We start from the raw sequence: 20,010 nt of genomic DNA, 5'->3' as shown, positions 1-20,010 counted from the left end.
GGACAAAGGGAAATACACTCAATCTAACCTCTTTTGGGCTAGGCGGGGATGGGTGGCAGTTTCAAGTGGTCCGCCGCGGAGCTTCGGAGTTGCTTGCAACTTTCTTTGTTGCTATTTCGATCTCCAGAAAGGCCAAGTCTTGGGCAGTTGTTCTTTTCGGACTCCTTTTCTCTTTTTGGCGTTACCATTCATGGCTTCGAATCAGAAGGTTCGCCGCATTGTCCTTACGGGCGCTGTCACGGTCATTACGATTGCTGGTTCGCTTTATGGCGCTGGCATTAAGACCGGGCAACAGGTTACTCAGGTACTATTCTCTAATTGTTACGTTCAGCGGTTATTGGCTATTATATATGTTCCATATTGGGTATTACAAGAGCTAAAACGGTGGTTATGGTATATAGCAAGCCCAAAAAACCCAAGAAGTTACCATTGACGACCGAATCGACGGCCTCCGAAGCATGCGACAGAATCTGGTATCGAAGAAGGAGCTCGTCGAGAAGCAGCTCCGCGACTTGGACGTGAAGATCGAGGAAAGGAAGCTGAAGAATATGGATGGGCCGAAGAGGGAGCCACCGAATTATAAGTAACAAGGGGAATTCTTCGAGAAGTTCAGGAGTACAGCAAGCAGGTAAGTGGTTCACGAAGCCGGGCTGTCAGGATGTCGTTCGAGATGCTCATTGTGGTGTTGGTAGAGGACGCCAATCTACACAGCCTCCTTGTCAGAAAGCCGCTTTGAGCCTTTGATCCCTCTGCGCTGCTTGGCTCTGCAATGTCGTGGCGGTAATGCAGCCTGCTAGCACTCCCTTGCCAAGGCACAGAGCCCGCTCTTCCAAGGCTGCATACCCGCGTCCGAAGGACCAAGAAGTGTGGGATCTTCGCTTTCCCGTGTCCCGCTGCCCTTTGCGACGGTAGACGATGAGCTTCTAGCAGAGCTGTGCAGAAGCGGTTGGGAGGAGGGATCATAATGCTCACAACCGTCGCCCATCTCCTACATGGCGCGAATACTTTGTGGTATGTTTGGTCGCTTGCACACCAAGTACTGGACGAACCTAAAGTGGCCCAATGGCCTCACGGTGGTTTTGTACACGCCAAAACATCTTTCCACCGTCTACGAGTAATACACCTAGTACTATGAGTACTAAACTTGGGTCATCAATGCCACCAACAGTACTCCGGCACGACCGGTCAGGTACAGGTGAATAGAGCCAAAAGAGATCTATGAATTTATATGATATCTCATCCCAAGTGCCAGTAAATCGCGCTATAACCCAATATATACACCAATTAAAAAAACCGCTAAGCCAGATGAGCAAATATTCAAGCGAAAGTATCAACTGTCCAAGATACCTCGCGCAAGAGCAGCGAGACTCGCTTCGTATCTCGCCGGATTATGGTCACTGAACATGCCCGAGCCGAACTTTAATTCTCCGAATAATGCTTCAGTATCCCGAATGAACTTCAGTTGCACTCTTGTTGCGGGCCGACCTAGCAATGGATAGCCATCCTTGTCCATGTCGGCAGTAAAAGCATTCCGCTGGAGGACACGCATTGTCTCAACCACGAATACCTCTCCCGGCGGCATCAGCTTTGGAGCACGCATTTCGTCTCTGAGCATCTTCAGAGTATCCCAGGCCCAAGCATCTTCCCCAACGTCATTCCCGGCGTGTGTAAGGATAGGCGGTTCTTTGACGTAGAATTTGTTGACTATACTCTGCCTCAGGCCCTCCCAGACGCGGAACCGTACGTGAGACTTAGCATTAGAGACATCGCTTTTGAATGCTAGGGACGCCGTATGCATATCATGCAAGATGCCTAGTGAGAGGCTAGGCACCACATCTTGGCCGTTGACAATCGTCGTTATCAGGCCGCGCGTCGCACGGCGCAAGAAGGGAGACATAGTCGAGGGAGGGCCGTACGCATAGACATGTATAGGCCTTCCAGGAGGAAGGGAAAGGGCAGCGCTGCAGTTACCCTCATTGCCTCCAGTCGGACGTAAGTTTCCTTTGGCAGACTGGTAGGAAGTAGTAGTGAACGATGTTCCAGAACTGTCGTTATTCGGCTCTGAGATCATTGTTGCTAGGAGTGCAGCGACGCCCCCTCCCAGTGAGTGACCGCAGAACACCACACCATAATCCGGAAATTCCTCCAGGGCCGCCCGAATCGTAATCATAACTCGGCTGCTTCCACCCATCAATAGCCGCTTTGCAGAGGCATGCATGCCCTTGTGGACTTTCCAACTTCTACCTTGCCATTCGAGATCATCGTAATCACAGGTCATGTCTGTGAGGATGTCTTCAAAGCCCCACGTCCCTCTCAGAGTAAGAACTACCGCCTTAGACTCATGATCCACAAAAAGGTAATGGACTAGAGGAAAACCACTCTCTGTCTCTCCGGCAGCATTAGTCCCACCTGCAGGGTCCACATAGGACGATAACAAGATTGTAGAAGCTGGTAGGCCTGCATGGTCCGAGAACTCGCTATGCTCAGGACTGTATGATTCTTGGTAAGGAAGAACCTGCGTGGTCCGTGGGATACCCATAACTTTGAGTGCACTCGAACCATAAGAAGCTGAAGAGAAGCGACAGAAACGTCTGATGTTGTGCACAAAGTGCTTTTCCGGAAAGATGCCCGGGACGGTACCGTCCCGGTTGAGCGCACGAATAGTTTCTATGTCGTCGTATGCACTTTTTCGCGCACGGTGAGCCAATATCAGGGATGTTTCAGAGCCCGCGGTTGCTAAAGAATAGAGGCTCGGGGAGAATGAGCCCGACTGCCGGTAGAAGACAGGTGATCCCGGCCGAGAATCGTCGTTCAGGGATATTGCCACATCACTTTCTGACCTAGTCAAGGACATAGAGCTGCTGCTACGTACGTGAGCCCTCCTTGGAGTTGGCGTTCCCGGTCGTAGGTCCAAAGGTTGCCGAGTATAAGCATCCGTCTGTGCCATAAACGACTCATTATTCTTCTCATGTATCGTGTAGTTGTCTGTTCTGGAACTTCTTCCGTGCTTAGTATCGTGGGATGGGCATGACGTGGGAGTCGGGGCGGATTTCACTCGGTGTCCTTGCAATGGTATCCTCGGTAAGCCTCTATTTGCCACGGATGCTGAAGACCCGCGGTTGTGTGGTACCGGCAAGTTGTCGAGCTTCTTCGTGGGATTGGATTGTTTTGAGATTTTTCCGCGCTGAGGTAGGTTCTCTGACGAAGAAGGCGTCTTTGACTTTTCGACAACCAATCCGGCGAACTTACCAGTATCTTTCTTGCTCGATGGTATAGGCTTCGTCTTCGGGGTGAGCTTCGACAGTGAGGCTTTCTCATGAGAGTCTCTAGACGGTTTATTTGCTTGCTTCTTCGGGGAGATGAGTTGCAGTTTGCTTACACCGGGCTCAACACCCACGTGTCTGTCTGCGCAAAGCATGCCATGTAATGAGTTGTCGGCATTCAATGTCTCATCCCCGGTGTTCCCTAGTATTTGACGCTCGCTTAAATCCTCCACATCATTGTCAACACGATTCACTGCGGAGTCAGACCTGGAAGGTCGCACATCGGAGCTTCGGGTACTATTGAAAGCTGTGCGAAATACCACAGTATGTTTAGGAACCTGTGACTCGTTTGTGTGCCTGTGATCAAGCTCATCACCGAAGGTCTCCTTGACAATTGTTGTGCCTGGTGGTGGGGAAATTTCTGCAGTGGCGTCATCGTAAACTTCCACTGTAATCGTACGTGCTGTGACCAGGTCCGTCCTGATAGACGCACGGCAACCCTGGGGCAGTTGCTTCATAATGTATAAGCGGATGTCTTCGTCTGACACTTGATGTTGATCTCCCGGGGGAAGCGAGAGGTACGGGACTTCGTCGGGATCGATTGTACTTGCCGGTCTCCGTACAGCATCGAAAACCTCTTCATCATTTCCAGGCGATATGAATGACGAGCGATTCATATTATCGTGTGGTTGATCATAAGATATAGTCGCCATTTCTAGTTGGTGTGAACCGACAACATCTGCCCTCAGCCCATTATCCAATATAACGACATCCCAGACTGTTTCCTCCCCATTATTTGCGCGGAGGTGTCTTTGCGTGTTTGTCCTTCCCCAGCGTTGCAGGAGTGCAAACCCAACACAACCAACAAGAAGATCGCCCACACCAATCTTGTCGGCACCAAGGTCGGTATGCGGACTCCTAAATTCCCTCCTAATGAGGGTAATGATGGCAGCAATCGCCCTCGACGACTCCGTAGAACCAAGGATAGCGTCGAGGGTAGACAAAAGAGATTGAGACATGTTGGCAGCAGAAGAGAGTGTGGTAGAGGAAAGATGAAATGAAGCAGCTGCAAAGAATGACGCAGACGTGACTGTCTTGTGCAAGGTGGCCAACTAAGTCCTGAGTTAGCCTTCAGAAGATGCAGGATTAGAATTCGGACGAACACTCACGCTTCGTTCTAGTAGCGACTCTGCTTCTGCCTTGCCATGCTCTCCGCTGGTCCTGATGGCGACATCACGTCCAGCTCGAGTCAGTATGCCTTCGATCATAGCTCTACTGAGTTCAAGCCCCGTTAACGTTGTCGCTTTCGCACTATCGAGCGCAAGACCTCCGACAAACGTTCCCAGGCGAAGAGAGAGCGAAGTTGACTGCGTCATGAACGACACCATGGACGCCAGGGGACGAGGAAGGAGAGGTAAGCCCGAAGTGGCAGGAACATGAGCGGCGCCATTGTCACGGAGGACTTCTACTTGCGTTTGTTCTTCGACATCCTGCTTCTTCGCCCTCCCGAAACCAAAGAATCTAGACATCTCGGGGCCTCAAGTATTGGTTGAGACTGTCTTGGTTTCCATTAGGCAAATGTTGTGCAGCCATGAGGCACTGGTCTCAAGTCGGAGACATGAACAGAGGTGCAGGTACAGATTCGAAGAATACTGGCCGATAAGAGATGCCTGGCCAGATCAGCGGTTGAACGTAGCAGTCGAAGACTGGTTCCTGCAGTGGTTGACCGGCAGACAGAACTGTAGATCAGTAGCCGGTGGCGACGAATAAGCAACCACTCATTAGGGGCTGCGGTTGAGAACGGGCATGTGATTTTGCGGGATCGCCCCAACAAAACTTGGGTCGTCGGCTTCATCTTCGGGCGGAACCCACCCCTACGCGACCAACTCATGACGGACACTGGTAGTGTTCCTTCACCCTCTGTGGGGAGAACGCGACGCGAAATCATTTATCGCGAAGCAAGTATACAAGTATCAAGATTTGGTGCTACCCCACAGGCTCCAGTTTTCCCCTCATTCCTTCCCCAAACTCCGTCATCTGATCTTTCCCTTAATTGGGCATCTTCACGTTGCCGGCTAATAATATGTTACATGTCACAACATTGCCTTCCCATCTCCAGGGTACACAACCTTCCTGATCTTGTCGCGGGTGCACTCGGCCACGGTACATATCCCTGACAGACTCATGGTCTGCCAGAGATCCGCCAGAAGCCCCTTCATCACGGCTTCGGCCCCGTTCTTTCCATCGATTGCCAACCCATAGATCACCGGCCTGCCAACCAAGACAGCATCCGCTCCCAGACAAAGCGCTTTAATGATATCTGCTCCAGTGCGAACCCCTGAATCAAAAAGAATTGTCATCTTGCCACCAACAGCATCGACTATCTCGGGGAGAACTTCCAGTGAGCCGATCGCACCATCAACCTGTCGACCTGTATACATGTCAATAGAAAGAACCTTCGCTGGAGAGCGACTGCCACATACCTCCATGGTTTGAAACAACGATACCGTCACATCCCGCCTCAAGGGCGAGCTTCGCATCATCCACATGCTGAATGCCCTTGAGTACAATTGGACCATCCCAATTCTTTCGCAAAAATGCAATTTGTTCCCACGCATGCGGCTGACCATAGAATACCTGGGAAATCCATGACTTGGATGCCCCCACAATGTCCTCTTCCACTGTCGAACCGGACTCTTTCTCAAATTTCGAGCGGAACACGGGATCCGTGAAACCGAGTGTGTTGCCGACGCCCCGTATGAACGGAACGTAGGCATTGTCCAGGTCCGCTGGTCGCCAAGCGAGCGACCAAGTGTCGAGCGTAACTACCAGGACGGAGAACCCATTGTCTTTGGCGCGTTTCAGCAATGATAGTGTGATATCATCATCTCGCGGCCAGTAGAGTTGGAACCATCTTTTACCGTCTCCGTTTGCCTGCCCGACCTCTTCAATCGAGCTGCTACTCGCGGTGCTGAGGATATACGGGATCCCGACATTCCCGCAAGCTTCTGCAAGGCCAGACTCCTTATCATCATGGAAAATAGACTGGACGCCGATCGGCGCCATAAGAAGAGGAGTTGGATATTGCTGGCCAAAAAGGTTTACCGCAAGGTTCTGATCATTGATCTACGCGGACACAACCATTGGTCAGCGCTGGGACTTGGAGGAACCGACTGAACTCTACTAACCGGCTTCAGCATCCTCGGGATTCTTTTCATATCATCAAACGTTATGTGCGTTAGTCTCCCGATTCTACGTAGCAACATCGCGACGGAGACGAATCAACTTACAGCTTCCATTGTCGAAAAGCCAGCCGATTGCTATCCATTGTAGCCTTCTCCCCAGCACCGCCAGCCACATAATTGAAGCTACGCTCGCCTAGGGCCTTCTTTGCCTGTTCTTCAAGTAAGCGAGGGTCGGTGGTGACATTGGGCAAGACGCCCGTCAATGCTCCTCTGCCATAGATCTCTGTCTGATAGTCGCCGTAGTTTTCCGACATATTGCGCGTAAAAATAGATGATATTTCTTTCCAAATCCGAAAATGATTACTGGGATAAACAGATGCTGACAGCAGAAGGAGCCCCCTCACGGATAGCGTTGTGCCTCATGCAGTTAGCACGTGAACCAGCCATGCCTCGGGATCCTGATCATTACCCGATACGGTGTGTTGCTGACGTCATGTCTACCGGTACCTAGATGCAAAGTACCTAGTAGTTTTACTATTGATTGACCATGAGGAAAGAAATGTCCATTCGTCTTTGCTATATCTACCGCTAAACCTCAAATAGAACAACGAACAGCCACACACGCTGCCACGTGTAGAGACAAGGCATCAATTCCACGTCGAAGCAATGTTGTAGATGTCAGCTCTGACATCCTCTGTAGTTCCACCAGTTGACAAAAGACGAGCGTGAACCGCATCACTGCTAGGGAAGATCTGAGCCGTCAGGGTTGTCTCGCCCTGGCCGCCAAACACCTCGACGCTGGACCTATCGACGAAGATACTCAAGTTCACTACACCAGTGCTATCCGGCGTCAGAGGTCCATGATAGACGCTCGCGAAGGTCTTGTCGAATGACACGTCTCCGGAGTGTGTACGGTCAAGGAATATTTGCTGCTTGGCGAATTCATAGCCAACGAGGGTCTGCTCGGTGAAGTTGGCGGATGCTCGGAGGGCAATTGCAATTGTCGAGGCCGTCGAATTGGCGGAGAAGCTCAAGTCCACTTTGAATGTTTCTCCGGTCGTGGTTGTGTTGGTGGAGCCTTCAGAGAGAGTCTTGAAGGTGCTTGAATAGATTGGACGCTTGTTCGAGATGGAAGACCACGCTTCCTGGGGTTGCTGGACTAGGGTTGTTTTGCTGCCAATGGTCTTTAGGGCCATGTGGCGGGGAATGGCCATGGCGCTGCGCCAGGGGTAGGTGGGGATGTTCGCGCCATACTGCCAGTTGTTCATCCAGCCGATATGGACGTGGTCGTTGAGCGAGAGGCCGTTGTAACCAGCTGCGGCATAGAAGTCCGGACCCCAGTCCATCCAGTTTGCGGTGGAGTTTCCTGGGTATACTGTGTCGGCGTCAGGCGTGAATGTGGTTCCGTCGAACTCTCCCACGAAGTACTGGGTTCCGGAGCCGACAGTGCCTGGGGGACCGCCGGGGTTCAGTCCGCTTGTAATGACCCATTTTGTGAAATTTCCGCCGTCGAGGGGGAGCTTGACTAGTCCGGGACACTCCCACACTCCGCCTTGCGCGTTGTAAGGACCGAACTCGCTCACTAGCTTCCAGTCTTTGAGGTTGTCGGAAGTGTAGATCGCGAGTTTGTGCAGCTCCGCTATGCTCGTGACAACCACCCATTTCTGGGATTCGTCGTGCCAGAACACAAAGGGGTCCCGGAAGTTCTGGTATTCAGCTTCATAAGGGCTGGGAGGGTTGGGGATGACTGGATTGGCGGCATCGTATGTCGTCCATGTTAGACCATCGTCAAGACTGTAGGCGAGGGACTGTGATTGCTGGTCTTCTTGGACGGTTTGGCCACTCGGCAATGTTTGCGCAACGGGGTACTAGGATGCTACTGTTAGTGATATGCACGCTAGAAATGGTCCGGGAATGGGTAGGTACATAGGAAGTATACATTGCGACTAGGGGTGTCTTGCCGTCCTTCCCAAAGCCACTCGTGTTGTTGACATCGGCAACAGCACTTCCGCTGAAGTACATCTCGGTGATGTTGCTGCCAAATCCTCGGGCGAGAAGTGCAACGGGCTGCTCCTCCCAGTGGGTGAGATCCTCACTGATAGCATGCCCCCATGATATGTTTCCCCACTCGATGCCACCAGGGTTGTACTGGAAGAACAGATGGTAGGTTCCATTGTGGTATAAGAGCCCGTTGGGGTCATTCATCCAGTTCTTCTGGGGTGAGAAATGGTATTGACCACGATAAGGCTGGTCATAGTTGAAGGCATGTGTAATGCCCAACAACATACAAACGCTTAGGGCTTTCGACAGAGGAGCCATTGCTAACAAACCCTTTGAGAAAACCGCGCTGTGACTGAGGATTGTCTCTAAAATTTCAGGCATAGAATGACCGGGTTTATATGTGCGCCAGTGGACTCCGAGTCTGTCGTTGAATGGAGTGGGGTCCTGCAATAATGTGCCCAGATATACAAACCTTCTACTACATCCTGACGCCGAACTGAGTTTTAATGCCTCATCCACTTCGTATCTGACCTATATCTTCTGTAAACCCACGCTGACTTCCTCTTTTTTTTTACTTCGATTGGGATTTCCTCTCCTTTTCCGTCCACATATATGCTGTCTCAGTGAGTCGGCTGTACTTGCGTGATCGGCATCGGTTGTATTTCACAAATCCGGGGTGTGTCATTCAGGGATGTATGCATTTCCCCGCGTGGGGTGTTGTTGACATTGTACCACGGACCACACTCGGGATTGAGCGGATGCCTGCGCCTAGACCGAGAATATCGGCCCATCGGTCTACGCTTCCTCGGTGAAATTTCAACCTTTGCTCGGCGAAATTGACTAGATACTGCGGAGTATGGCATCGGTATACCCCTGGTGCCCACTCCACAAACCCTTCAATTGGCCCCCGACTGCGTGGCTTTGCCGAGTGCGGAGAAACATCGGGGACAGCGTTGGTCAGGCCCAAACGGAGTCGACAGAGTAAGCCGGTGTAGGTATTGCAAAACTGAGAACTTACAAGCGAAGACCATTGCATGAAGGAGCTGCTGTTCGTATATTCGTATAGGTAGTCGTAAGAGGGGTCTCATGGCGGGGCTGGAGTCCTAGGCTGCTGTGGATAGCGATGGAGGCATCCTCCCAATCAGTCCCATCAGTAGATACTATGTAAGCAGTCGCTTGAGCAAGGCAATCGAAACCGAACAAATGCTTTCTAATTCACTTCATGGACTCCAGTCCGCGCAATGACTGGCACACAACATGCAACGCCAATGTTAGATCCGAATAACGTCAAGTGGTTATACACAGTGCCGGCTCCTGGGGACTAGTTGATTTCAAGCCCAAAGTACGACAAGGCCCCAATAAAAAGATTGTGGGCCTGCTTGTGATAAATGGGGTGCCATAAATGTCTCATCTTAGGAAGTATCCGGCAAGAACCCCACAGACGATAGAATTACATCCTAAACTACGTCACCTGATCCAGAGGCAGGATTAGACTATCAAGAAGATGGGTAACCCGAAGACAAGTTGCCCGTGAGTTCACCCTGTATATCCCTCAACAGTGATGGCATAACCTTATCAAGGCTAACGATAACATCTGCTGAATGACAAGACAGGTGACGAAATCAGAGGTAGATCGGAAACTGAAGCGGCCATGTGTGAAAGTGCTCAGCTATGATAAGTAGAAGAGGAACGCTCCATAGCTAGTTCAATGTTATACCTAGATAAGAACAGACCTTCCAATATACTGTCCGTGTGATGGCAAGGTGCAGTGTTCTTATTATGTATTATGTATAGGAAAAGGAATCTTGCGAAGGCTGGTGTGTCCTGTACACTAGTATGACCTAGGCCCCCAGCGCGGAAGAATGAAGGACCGAGCAGGGCGCATAACCGTCGCCTGGGAGCTACCCCAACAACTGAAGGGTGAGGTTCTCATAGACATGTAGTTGTCCTCCTCTTGATTCGATATGCATAGTGTACGACCCAGAATCCTGAAGATGGCCTCTTTTGCTGCAAAGCCCACGTCTAGAAGCCTCTCCTTAATGTGTCGCGGTATGCTCTAAGTGGACCCCTACCGGCAGTTCAGTCTGACAGCCATCGCTACATCTAGGAGAGCCTATCCAGCGCGAACAACTATATCAATACACCAATGGTCGATTTTTAGTCAATGAAAAGCATGAGATGTCAAAACGATATGCCGAATTTGATCTTGATGCTCTTTGTGCACTTGTTTCGGCTTTGCCACATATTTCTTCGCCGATCTCTAGGATTGACAAGATGGAGGGTGGGTTCAACAAGGCCTTACTAATGACTGCGGAGAATGGGAAAGAAGTTATCGCAAAGTTACCGTGTCCCAAGGTTGTGCCCCCGCAATATAGCACCGCATCTGAAGCAGCTGTTTTGGAATATGGTAAAATTGGTCCGATCCGCTCTCAAAATTGAAGATGCTGACCTGAATGTCCCCCAGTGAGGTCTCATACCTCTGTTCCAGTGTGCAAGGTTCTTGGGTGGAGCTCTGACTCTTCAAATCCAGTTGGTTCCGAGTATATCCTAATGGAGAAAGCTCACGGGAAGCAGTTGGTCGAAGTATGGGGCGAAATGAATCAGCTGCAGCAGTTCCGGCTCGTTCAATGCCTGGTCCGGCTTGAAAGTCAGTTGGCAGCGTTGGAGTTTCCGGCTTATGGAAACCTGTATTTTCGGCCTCCGGATCCCCAGGGCTCGGTCAGAGCTGTTCCAATAGACGACAAATTCTGTGTTGGCCCGGCATATAGTGCATCGTGGTTTCCGCAGCCGGGCGAGGAACGTCATGCAGGCCCATGTATGTCACCAGTCAACACCATTGAAAACATATGCTAAATCCACGGTCTTCAAGGGCAGTGCCTTACAGACCTTGGACTTGGGTTGACCAGTCGGGGTCTTGCGCACCTGCAACATTCGTCGCTTGCTCCTCGTAGACCCCATTTCGGCACCAAATCTGAGCACCTCGAGATCTTGACAAAGGTTAGGGAGACAATGCTACATTTGGGGGGTTTCGCCCCACTGCAGAAGTTTTCTAAGCCTACGCTGTGGCATAGCGACCTTCACCTGGGCAATATATACGTTTCCGAGGAGGATCCAACAGCTATCGTCAACATAATCGATTGGCAGTTCACCTCGATTATGCCCGCTTTCATGCAAGTTCAGTGGCCTTCTTTTCTTGCCCCACCTGATGGCTATGAAGCTGGTACCGTCAAACCGGGACTACCTCCAAATTTTGAAGAAATGGACGCCGATGAGAAAGCATTTGCTATCACCGAGAGAGATCGAGCTTTACTCTCGAAATGCTACGAAGCAGCTCTGGTCAAGAGCCACATACTATCGTACTTGGCTATGACTCGAGTTGACTCCGCTGTTCGATACCTTTTCTCATTCGCAGAAGACACGACAAAGGATGGGATTGTTCCGCTTCGTGATTGCTTAACCCAAGTCGCTGAACACTGGGACGAAATGGGTATCACTGAGCAGTGTCCTTATCACATTACGGATGAAGCATTATCAAAGCATAGATCAGAGCTAGCACGGTACAATGATTGGCAGACACTCAAAGGCTATACACAGGAACTGTTGCACTCAGACGATGAGGGCTGGGTTTCCCCCCAACTCGATTTTGAAAAGGTCCAGGCAAGACATGCTGAACTCTTTCAACTATACATGGAGAGAGAAACCCAAGATATGACTGAGGAAGAGGCAAAAAGGCTTTGGTTTTACATAGAACATTCCTAACGGAGTCGAATGCGACACTATACGTCGATTGTGTCATCAGATGCGTTGGTTTTGCTGCTTAGCTCAGGTTCAAGCAGTGGTCGTTTGCAGGCCTGAAATAACGCGTCTGATGATTGATTGATGCGATTGCTGCGGTGTATCAATTGATCATACCTATCAACCCAGGTTATCCTTCGCCTGCTTCTCGACGTCTTCCCATATCTCATCAAAAGCGGTTGACATCCTTTCTTTCGGTTCATTGACATTGATGTCCACGAAAGCAAGATTCCCGTGGCTGGAGTTCTTTTTCCTCCACTTTTGGAGTGACTCGTTGGTGGCCTCTGAGTTGACTTGAACGTAGACCCTTTTCTTACCATCCTTCACTTCTCCCGCGTCCAAGCGCAGTTGCCATTTCTTATCTTTGTTACCGCTCTTGGGAGGCGCAATGCGAGCTCCGGGTGAATGGGTCTTCCATAACTTGCTCACCTGGCCCTCCCGGACCATCATATTCTTAAACTCTTTGAGTGCCTTCGACATGATGAGATTTGAGGGAATGGCCAATAAAGAGGATCGATGAATACAAGCAGAATGAGGAGGAATGAAGACTTTGAGGTTGCGAATACTGCTTTCCCTCCATAGTCATTGCCTCCCTTTTAAGGCCTTCTGAAAGATAGCGCCCTCGAAACTCTTGTCACTTGACCCTCCTGGCCAAACTACGTGAAGCCAATAAGGTCTCGCTCCTCGCACACCACTAAGTTACCGTCAGTGTTGAACTTGCCTACCGCCTTGATGTTTCGAATGATGGCGATCTCGCAGGGGCTATCAAGAAATCCTCTACTAAGGTTGCTAAAGCGAGAGGATGGATGTAAGGCTGAAACTGCACGTTGGACTTGCATAGACGCGAGCATGGAGTTGGCCAATCGAAGGAGACACTGCTATCAATGCCACTACTTCGTTCGTACCCACTCGACGCCAATGAACAAGTTCACGTCCGATGTTCATTCGTAGCTTGTGGCCAATGAGCAGGGAAACATCAGCTAAGGAATGAGACATCATCTGTCCTCCCCTGTTCGGTTTCTATTTCCGGCTCACAACTAGCGAATCTAGTCGCTCCTAAGCGGCTATATCTTCCCGCTTATTTGCTGAACGGATGCCGTACATCAGCTAGTGCTATTCCTCATTACTTTGTACACGCTACCCCTCTTCCTGAACCCTGTTCGTGCTGTGTGACCATCTTATTGGCCCTGTCTGAGGCGATATATGACTCCCTTCACGCTGTAAGCGCTGGGTTCCAGGCATCGCTATTGTACGGTGCGCGCTTTTCATTCTGGTCCGGATAGTAATCAATCATTACTATGGCTTACATAAATTTGCTGCACAGTGCGGAGGAAAAAGTTCCTCTGCGGCGCAGTGGTAAATAACTCATTGTGAAGTCAGCCATTGCTCTTCTGACCCACAACCTGATGGGCTAGTTTCGTGGTTGACTGTTTGCATTAAACCATATCCCAGATTGCTTCTTCATGTTTGGCTATGAGTAGATCCGCTCTGTTGGTGTGTTGTGTTTGCACATGATAGAGTTTCTCGTCATCTCCGCGCCTTGTTTTCAACATGATCTGCATCCGGATGAGTGCAACGGCGGAGCTATATCCGCACAGTCTCGGTAGCTGGCAACGACGGATTCCCCGAATGGGTATTTTGTGGCGAACTAAATCCTATTGTACTCCTAGTATTGTTTCTCGAGCCACAGATTTTGAGCGTATCTCAAGTAAGGTTGTGGGTTTGCAGGTGGAAAGGCCCGCGAAGACTAAAGTCAAAACCCAGCCGGGCTGGAACCTTGGCGAATCTTGGCCACCCACCAGATCGCCACCATTTTCTGCTTCAATAATCCCCCACCTCACTTCCATCGTGATCAGTATTCCTGGGATTGTACAGTTTGTGTCTCTTGATTATCATGCGTATCATGGATCTAGTCAGATCCTGAAACCCGAACTACTACATTGTCCACGGGAAGTTGGGACCAAATCTCGGCCCGTGTGCAGTTCCTTAACAAGGTTAGATGACGAAATAGACTCCAACAGCAAAGATGGAATACCAAGAAGAACAGAAGCCTGATCCTAGATCTCCAACTCAGTTTGGAGGCTCGATGGATGGCGGTGATAGCAATGACTCGGCTCTCTCATTACTGGATGAGAAACGCGAGAAGCATTTAATTCGCAAGATTGACCTACATATCATACCTTTTGTCGTTCTTCTATATCTATTTAGCTTTCTTGACAGAGGTATGTCTTCCTATACATGTTACTTCGCAAGTCTACTTCCAGTTTATGACTATACGAATGATTGGCATACTTGCTAACAAGCCCTAGTCAACATTGGCAATGCCCGTCTATATGGGATGGAAGAAGACCTGGGCCTGGTCGGAGATCAATACCAAATTGCAGTATCTATTCTGTTTGTAACTTACTGTGTATGTCTGGGTTCGCATACATGTGTGGTTTGGAAGTAACGTCTAATACTGTTTAGCTCTTCGAAGTGCCGTCAAACTTGGTTATCAAGAAGCTTAGGCCATCACGCTATATTGCATCGATATCGGTTATGTGGGGCATCATAGCGACTCTCACTGGAATAACCCAGAATTATGGAGGCCTCATCGCTTGTCGCATCCTTCTAGGTTAGTCACAGACCATGAGTTGGTGATGCGAGTCCAAGCTAACAGATATAGGCGTCGTGGAAGCCGGACTGTTTCCTGGAATGGTTACCTATCTCACTATTTTCTATAGCAAGCGTGAAATAGCACTGCGCACGGGCTACCTATTCAGCAGTGCAGCCGCTGCCGGCGCATTTGGCGGACTTCTAGCTTACGGCATCGGCTTCATGGACGGCGTCGCCGGTTTACGAGGTTGGAGATGGATCATGATCATAGAAGGCATTCCAACCGTCATACTAGGGGGCCTATCCTGGTTCTTTCTTGCGGATGACCTCGATACAGCCTATTACCTGGATGATGAGGAGAAGGCCCTAGTAGTTCGACTCCGTCGTCGCGACGTGGGCCAAACATCGTCCGCCCAAAAATTTCACTGGGCAGACGTCAAAGAAGGTGCGCTGGACTGGAGAATCTACGCCTTCTGCATTGCTCAATTCGGTGTCGACACTATGCTATACGGGTACAGCACCTTCCTCCCAACCATTATCCAGGGCATGGGGTCGTGGACAACACCCGAAGTGCAAGCTCTTACGATTCCTTGTTATGCGGTGGGCGCAATAAGTTATCTGATAATTGCTTGGGCGAGCGATAGAACTCAGCGTCGCGGAGTATTCACTTGCATCTTTGCTGCAATATCAGTGGTTGGCTATGGAATTCTGATATCGGATTCTTCGTCAGGAGTACACTACTTCGGCGCCTTGCTTATTGCCCTAGGATTATATGTGGCTGTCGGATTACCTCTCGCATGGCTCCCAACCACTCTTCCTCGTTATGGAAAGCGTACATTCGCCACGGGGCTGCAACTGACTTTCGGCAACGTCAGCGGCGTCATGTCTCCTTTCCTATACAAAACGAATGAAGCGCCACGTTATGTTCGGGGCAATGCAGTGACTCTGTCGCTGGTTGGATTTGCAGGTGTTGTGTATGGTCTTATGTGGTGGTACTATCATGGCAAGAATAAGCGCAGAGAACAGGGAGTGGAAGATGAGAAGATTGCAGGGATGTCAGAAGAAGAAATTGAGGAAATGGGAGACAGAAATCCTCGGTTTAGATATAGTACCTGATATGTTGCGCAGATCTCCGAAATGCGAGCAAATCTCGGTGTTGCCATGGCTGTGGGACACAAGACAAACATTGTTTGTTTCTTGGCATTGATAAGCCGTCTGTCGATCATCTCGATTAGCCTGTAATCCATCTCTTTTCAGATAATGTCATCTAAATGCATCTGCTCATGACGTCGGGAGGTCCATGTTCACCATGGTTCACGTGCTTTCGCTTAGCTCTTTGATATTATCATTCTTCACTGCAGTGGCAGGAATTCTTTTTTATAATAATAGTCTGTCGCGCAGTACAAATTGTCGTGACTCTGTCTTCTCATCAGCTTTTGGCGCAAGCTGGAGGGCCTGGATTCAAAGCCCGTGGATAGAGCAACATGACGACTGGAATCTTCACCAACATCTTGGTGGATATGGGCCCTGGGTCGAGAAATCCGCCGGAGACGATGACGATGAATTACAGGGTGTTGATGTACCAGAAAGTTGCACAGTTGACCAGATACACATGGTACTTGATCTCCCTGTTCATCCTAGATGCCAATGCACTAATCGACGACTAGATGTCGCGCCATGCGGCGAGATATCCAACCAGGTCTGCAGGAAGCCGTAGGTGATCCGCCATAACGAGAGTCTCTTAATAATACTAACGAGACATTTCACCATGGCTACAGGCCATCTTGCCCTTTTGGATAGAATCCATAAAGCAGGGATTCCGCTGAACGGCTCGTTGTCATTCCTAAACAACTGGACCTACATCACCAGTAATCCAGAACGAGACTTCGAGCAATTGACCACAACCGGTCCATACGCTGGCACTCATCAAGCCTTCGAAACCGGAGTCCGTTTCGCAGCCCGTTACGGACACCTTATTCCGTCCGATGCGAAGACAAAGTTCTGGGCAAGTGATTCCGAGCGCGTCATTGAAACAGCCCAACACTTTGCCTCGGGGTTATTTGGGTCTGACTGGGAAAGGGTCGGAAAGGCCGCTCTAGAGATCATCCCAGAGACATTTGATCGCCGCGCTGATACACTCACACCGGGAGATACCTGTCTAAATTACCTAGAAGACGAAGATCGTGGCCATGACAACGGCATAAAGATGCTCACTTTGTTTCAGCAGGCGTATATCCCGTCTATTGCGGAGCGACTGCTCGTTGAGGAGGGCAACCGTGAGCTTGAGGGATTCACCAATTGGGAGGTCTTCAGCATGCAGGAAATGTGTGGTTTTGAAACGACTGTACGGGGCTCGAGTCCCTGGTGCGATGTCTTCACGCGCGAAGATTGGAAAATTTTTGAATACGGACGTGATTTGGTTCATTACTATCGTGGAGGCCCGGGAAATCCTTACGCGGGCGCAATGGGCTGGCTTTGGCTGAATGCTACAGCGAATCTTTTGCGAGAGGGGCCCAAGGCAGGTTCAATGTTCTTCAGCTTGTAGGTGACTTGACGTCCTAACGGAGGGAGCCAAGATACCAGAGTCTAACGTGTGTTCTAGTGTCCACGACGGGGATATAGCACCTTTCTTGACTGCGCTGGACATAATGAAAGACGCAAAGTACGACCCAATTCTTCCTGTCACACATCGGGCTGAAGACCGCATTTGGTATACCTCAACTGTGATGCCAATGGGCGGTCGGGTCACGCTTGAACGGATGGCCTGTTCGCCAACAGATCCTGTCCACAAAATGAACGAGACATTTCTCCGGATAAATATCAATGACAAGATTGTGCCGCTGCCATACTGTAAGTCTGGACCTGGCTTGTCTTGTCCGTTGACGGAGTTCGTCCGTGATGTGGATAGAAGAAGGGTTGAAGTAGGAGAGTTTGGGGATGTATGTGGTTTGGATGGTGATGTTGGAAGGATTACATTTCTTCGGCAACAGCAACTTGACTAGATATTCGAGGTATGTCATCTAAGTGTTATAGGAGGCATCTTTGACATTGTTGCTGGTAGTCTGTGGAACATGCTTTGTTCAGGAATGCTGGCCTATGCAGATTTGCCGCATGAGCTGAGGTTACTTAACATTTCTTCGATAGGAAGGACTATTTCATCAGGCGCTATCTCCTAGGATTATCACCTGGGTGATTATAGGACAAGATGCGCTTAGGACAGTCGTAGATCATGATGGACTTGTTACTTATCATTAGTAAACTGAAATCGGTAGGGTTCAACAGATTGGGCTACTAGTAACAATACTAGTATCTACTGGTATATATTGTACGGGGGCGGATGGGTGAAAAATTAGAATTGACAACAACTTCGTTGGATGGGTAGTACCGTTCAGGCCGAATTAGTGCTAGGAACATATAGACTAGCTAATGAAGGACCTTTCGGTACATCTATTGAGGCCCAGACTATATATCAGATATTAATGATAATGATTAATTGGGGTAAAGCGACTTGAAGCGGTCAAGATCCGCCGTCCATACCGCAGCGACTCACGTGACGGTATCCGGGCTAACACTCACTGTTTGTTGCGCCCAAAACTTTTGGACGGAAATCAGCTTCCATCCAACGGATCCTTTCATAAGGCCGCTTCTTCTCATCAAAACGTCACCTAATATCCTCCTTTTTTTACGAGATAATTTCAGTCCCGGAATTCTGCATTTTTGCTTTCATCTAGTATATCAGCAACGATCCACATTATTTTCTAAAATGGAGTACCACTTCGTTCCTCCGGAGGAGCGCGCCAGAGACGAGAAGGGTAACCTCCTACCCTGGGGCTACGTTTACAAAGAGTAAGTCTTACACCATTGCGTCATTTCCCCAAACAACCTCAACTCAATCTCACTCATCATCTTTTCCAGTGAATCTCGCAACCCTCGTCGACCCCCCGAAGAATCTGGCCCATTTGGCAAGCGCAGAAACGCCCGCTATGAACACACCCGATCTCGCACACGCACCGGCACACCGGCAGCAAAGCGCGAAAACCCCAATGTAGCAGAATTCGGGCGTCTATTCGCCCAACAACAAGAAGAGGAGAAAGCGCGCAGCAACACCCTGCCCAAGTCATCCTCCGCTTCCAACCTCGACAACGCCCGGAAGCAGCAGACAGAGAAGGTCGCAACCGAGTGCATACTATACGGTTACAAGAGCAAGGATTTTGAATGGAAAGTGATAGACAAGTACGAGCGGATCTCTCGCGGGTTCATCTGTGAGGACTATCCGCGGACCGACCCCAATGCTTTGAACGGGTATTCGCAGCTCCTGAGCGGCGGTGATGTGGTCATCCGGGCGAACTTATCAGCGGACGCGAATCGCAAATCGAAGCGCTATGCGGGAGGATTTCACTGGATTAAAGTGACGTTTGATTCGACGACAGCGGCCGATCGCGCGTGCTTCTACTCTCCGCAGGAAATCGATGGCCATTTGGTCTTTTGTGAGCTGTATCATGGCCAGGGACCTGCGGAGGATGCCCCTATCGTACAAGGTTCCACGGAGGCGACTCGTCTCCAGTCGAAGGCGGCGCCTCGCACCTTGACTTCGTCGCATTCGACGAGTTTCCTCCAACCGAAGGACACAGCCACCAAGGAACGCCATACACTGCCGAGATCTTTCGCCTCGAATAACCTGTCCAGTATCCTCGACGCCCATGAGGAAGAGTCCCAGGAATCATCATCGACCCCCACCGCTAGCTCCGCAACAGCCACCGCCATCGAGCAACCAGCACCCCTGCAACAGCGCACAGTCGTAAAGGAGCCCAAGCCCGAATCAGACTTCATGACGCATATCCCGACGGTGCGTCGGACGAAGCTCCGACCCATCACAGAAGCCCTTCCACCTCAGCCTACGGTCACAGAACGAGTGCTGCGCTCCATCCCTATTCTCAGCTGGTTCACGGGTGATATTGTAGGCGATGGACCTCAACTCCGCGAAGACGGGGCATTCGATTTCGACAAGTCGAACACCTACTGGAAATTCTGGTACATGGTCGATAGAATCCTGGGGACAGATATCTGCGGACTGAAAGAGGAGTCATGACATCTCACATCTATCCCTTTCACTCCTATTTGCTATATCTCAATGGAACAAAGACTCCTTGAGAAAAGCAGGGAAAAAAGAA

General features: G+C 50.1%; 7 protein-coding genes across 7 annotated transcripts; 3 read left to right on the top strand and 4 right to left on the bottom strand.

Moving 5' to 3' along the window:
• Positions 1–190: 190 nt before the first annotated feature.
• On the top strand, positions 191–587 carry BO87DRAFT_426353 (uncharacterized protein; the record flags this gene model as incomplete). The annotated part of the gene is made up of 2 exons (XM_025627359.1): positions 191–304; positions 402–587. The coding sequence occupies 2 exons, from the start codon at positions 191–193 to the stop codon at positions 585–587; spliced, it is 300 nt and encodes a 99-aa protein (XP_025479566.1).
• Positions 588–1,235: 648 nt separating this feature from the next.
• On the bottom strand, positions 1,236–4,932 carry BO87DRAFT_416248 (lipase family protein). Its single transcript, XM_025626738.1, has 2 exons — positions 4,433–4,932; positions 1,236–4,375 (listed from the first exon to the last, which is right to left on the bottom strand). The coding sequence occupies exons 1-2, from the start codon at positions 4,790–4,792 to the stop codon at positions 1,331–1,333; spliced, it is 3,405 nt and encodes a 1,134-aa protein (XP_025479565.1). The 5' UTR covers positions 4,793–4,932; the 3' UTR covers positions 1,236–1,330.
• Positions 4,933–5,089: 157 nt separating this feature from the next.
• BO87DRAFT_359603 (lactate 2-monooxygenase) lies at positions 5,090–6,814 on the bottom strand. The gene is made up of 4 exons (XM_025621520.1): positions 6,554–6,814; positions 6,452–6,473; positions 5,747–6,389; positions 5,090–5,694 (listed from the first exon to the last, which is right to left on the bottom strand). Exons 1-4 carry the CDS (start codon positions 6,760–6,762, stop codon positions 5,357–5,359), a joined length of 1,212 nt encoding a protein of 403 aa, XP_025479564.1. The 5' UTR covers positions 6,763–6,814; the 3' UTR covers positions 5,090–5,356.
• A 188-nt stretch (positions 6,815–7,002) lies between these two features.
• BO87DRAFT_376890 (glycoside hydrolase family 32 protein) lies at positions 7,003–9,125 on the bottom strand. Its single transcript, XM_025623416.1, has 2 exons — positions 8,375–9,125; positions 7,003–8,316 (listed from the first exon to the last, which is right to left on the bottom strand). The coding sequence occupies exons 1-2, from the start codon at positions 8,765–8,767 to the stop codon at positions 7,096–7,098; spliced, it is 1,614 nt and encodes a 537-aa protein (XP_025479563.1). The 5' UTR covers positions 8,768–9,125; the 3' UTR covers positions 7,003–7,095.
• Positions 9,126–10,723: 1,598 nt separating this feature from the next.
• On the top strand, positions 10,724–12,208 carry BO87DRAFT_309073 (serine/threonine protein kinase; the record flags this gene model as incomplete). The annotated part of the gene is made up of 3 exons (XM_025619452.1): positions 10,724–10,856; positions 10,914–11,264; positions 11,319–12,208. The coding sequence occupies 3 exons, from the start codon at positions 10,724–10,726 to the stop codon at positions 12,206–12,208; spliced, it is 1,374 nt and encodes a 457-aa protein (XP_025479562.1).
• A 78-nt stretch (positions 12,209–12,286) lies between these two features.
• BO87DRAFT_62794 (uncharacterized protein) lies at positions 12,287–12,850 on the bottom strand. Its single transcript, XM_025629434.1, has one exon. The coding sequence runs from the start codon at positions 12,722–12,724 to the stop codon at positions 12,365–12,367; it is 360 nt and encodes a 119-aa protein (XP_025479561.1). The 5' UTR covers positions 12,725–12,850; the 3' UTR covers positions 12,287–12,364.
• Positions 12,851–14,330: 1,480 nt separating this feature from the next.
• On the top strand, positions 14,331–19,928 carry BO87DRAFT_308988 (phosphoglycerate mutase-like protein; the record flags this gene model as incomplete). Its single annotated transcript, XM_025619450.1, has 10 exons — positions 14,331–14,466; positions 14,554–14,654; positions 14,711–14,858; positions 14,910–15,936; positions 16,286–16,454; positions 16,507–16,552; positions 16,618–17,380; positions 17,442–17,799; positions 18,344–18,420; positions 18,755–19,928. The coding sequence occupies 10 exons, from the start codon at positions 14,331–14,333 to the stop codon at positions 19,926–19,928; spliced, it is 3,999 nt and encodes a 1,332-aa protein (XP_025479560.1).
• Between the last annotated feature and the right edge of the window lie 82 nt (positions 19,929–20,010).

This window comes from Aspergillus neoniger, assembly GCF_003184625.1.
Source record: "Aspergillus neoniger CBS 115656 unplaced genomic scaffold BO87scaffold_17, whole genome shotgun sequence".
NCBI lineage: Eukaryota > Fungi > Ascomycota > Eurotiomycetes > Eurotiales > Aspergillaceae > Aspergillus > Aspergillus neoniger.
Note: the sequence above shows the minus strand (reverse complement) of the source record. Positions and strands in the feature narration are given on the sequence as shown.

Bases quoted from the DNA above. Each gene is read 5' to 3' on its own strand.
- BO87DRAFT_416248 (XM_025626738.1), bottom strand. From the start codon at position 4,792: ATGTCTAGATTCTTTGGTTTCGGGAGGGCGAAGAAGCAGGATGTCGAA. The intron at 4,376-4,432 runs GTGAGTGTTCGT...CTCAGGACTTAG, and splicing joins AGTCGCTACTAGAACGAAGC to TTGGCCACCTTGCACAAGAC.
- BO87DRAFT_359603 (XM_025621520.1), bottom strand. From the start codon at position 6,762: ATGTCGGAAAACTACGGCGACTATCAGACAGAGATCTATGGCAGAGGA. The intron at 6,474-6,553 runs GTAAGTTGATTC...TGATATGAAAAG, and splicing joins GCTTTTCGACAATGGAAGCT to AATCCCGAGGATGCTGAAGC. The intron at 5,695-5,746 runs GTATGTGGCAGT...ACATGTATACAG, and splicing joins CGTTGTTTCAAACCATGGAG to GTCGACAGGTTGATGGTGCG.
- BO87DRAFT_376890 (XM_025623416.1), bottom strand. From the start codon at position 8,767: ATGGCTCCTCTGTCGAAAGCCCTAAGCGTTTGTATGTTGTTGGGCATT. The intron at 8,317-8,374 runs GTACCTACCCAT...GTAGCATCCTAG, and splicing joins TCGCAATGTATACTTCCTAT to TACCCCGTTGCGCAAACATT.
- BO87DRAFT_62794 (XM_025629434.1), bottom strand. From the start codon at position 12,724: ATGTCGAAGGCACTCAAAGAGTTTAAGAATATGATGGTCCGGGAGGGC.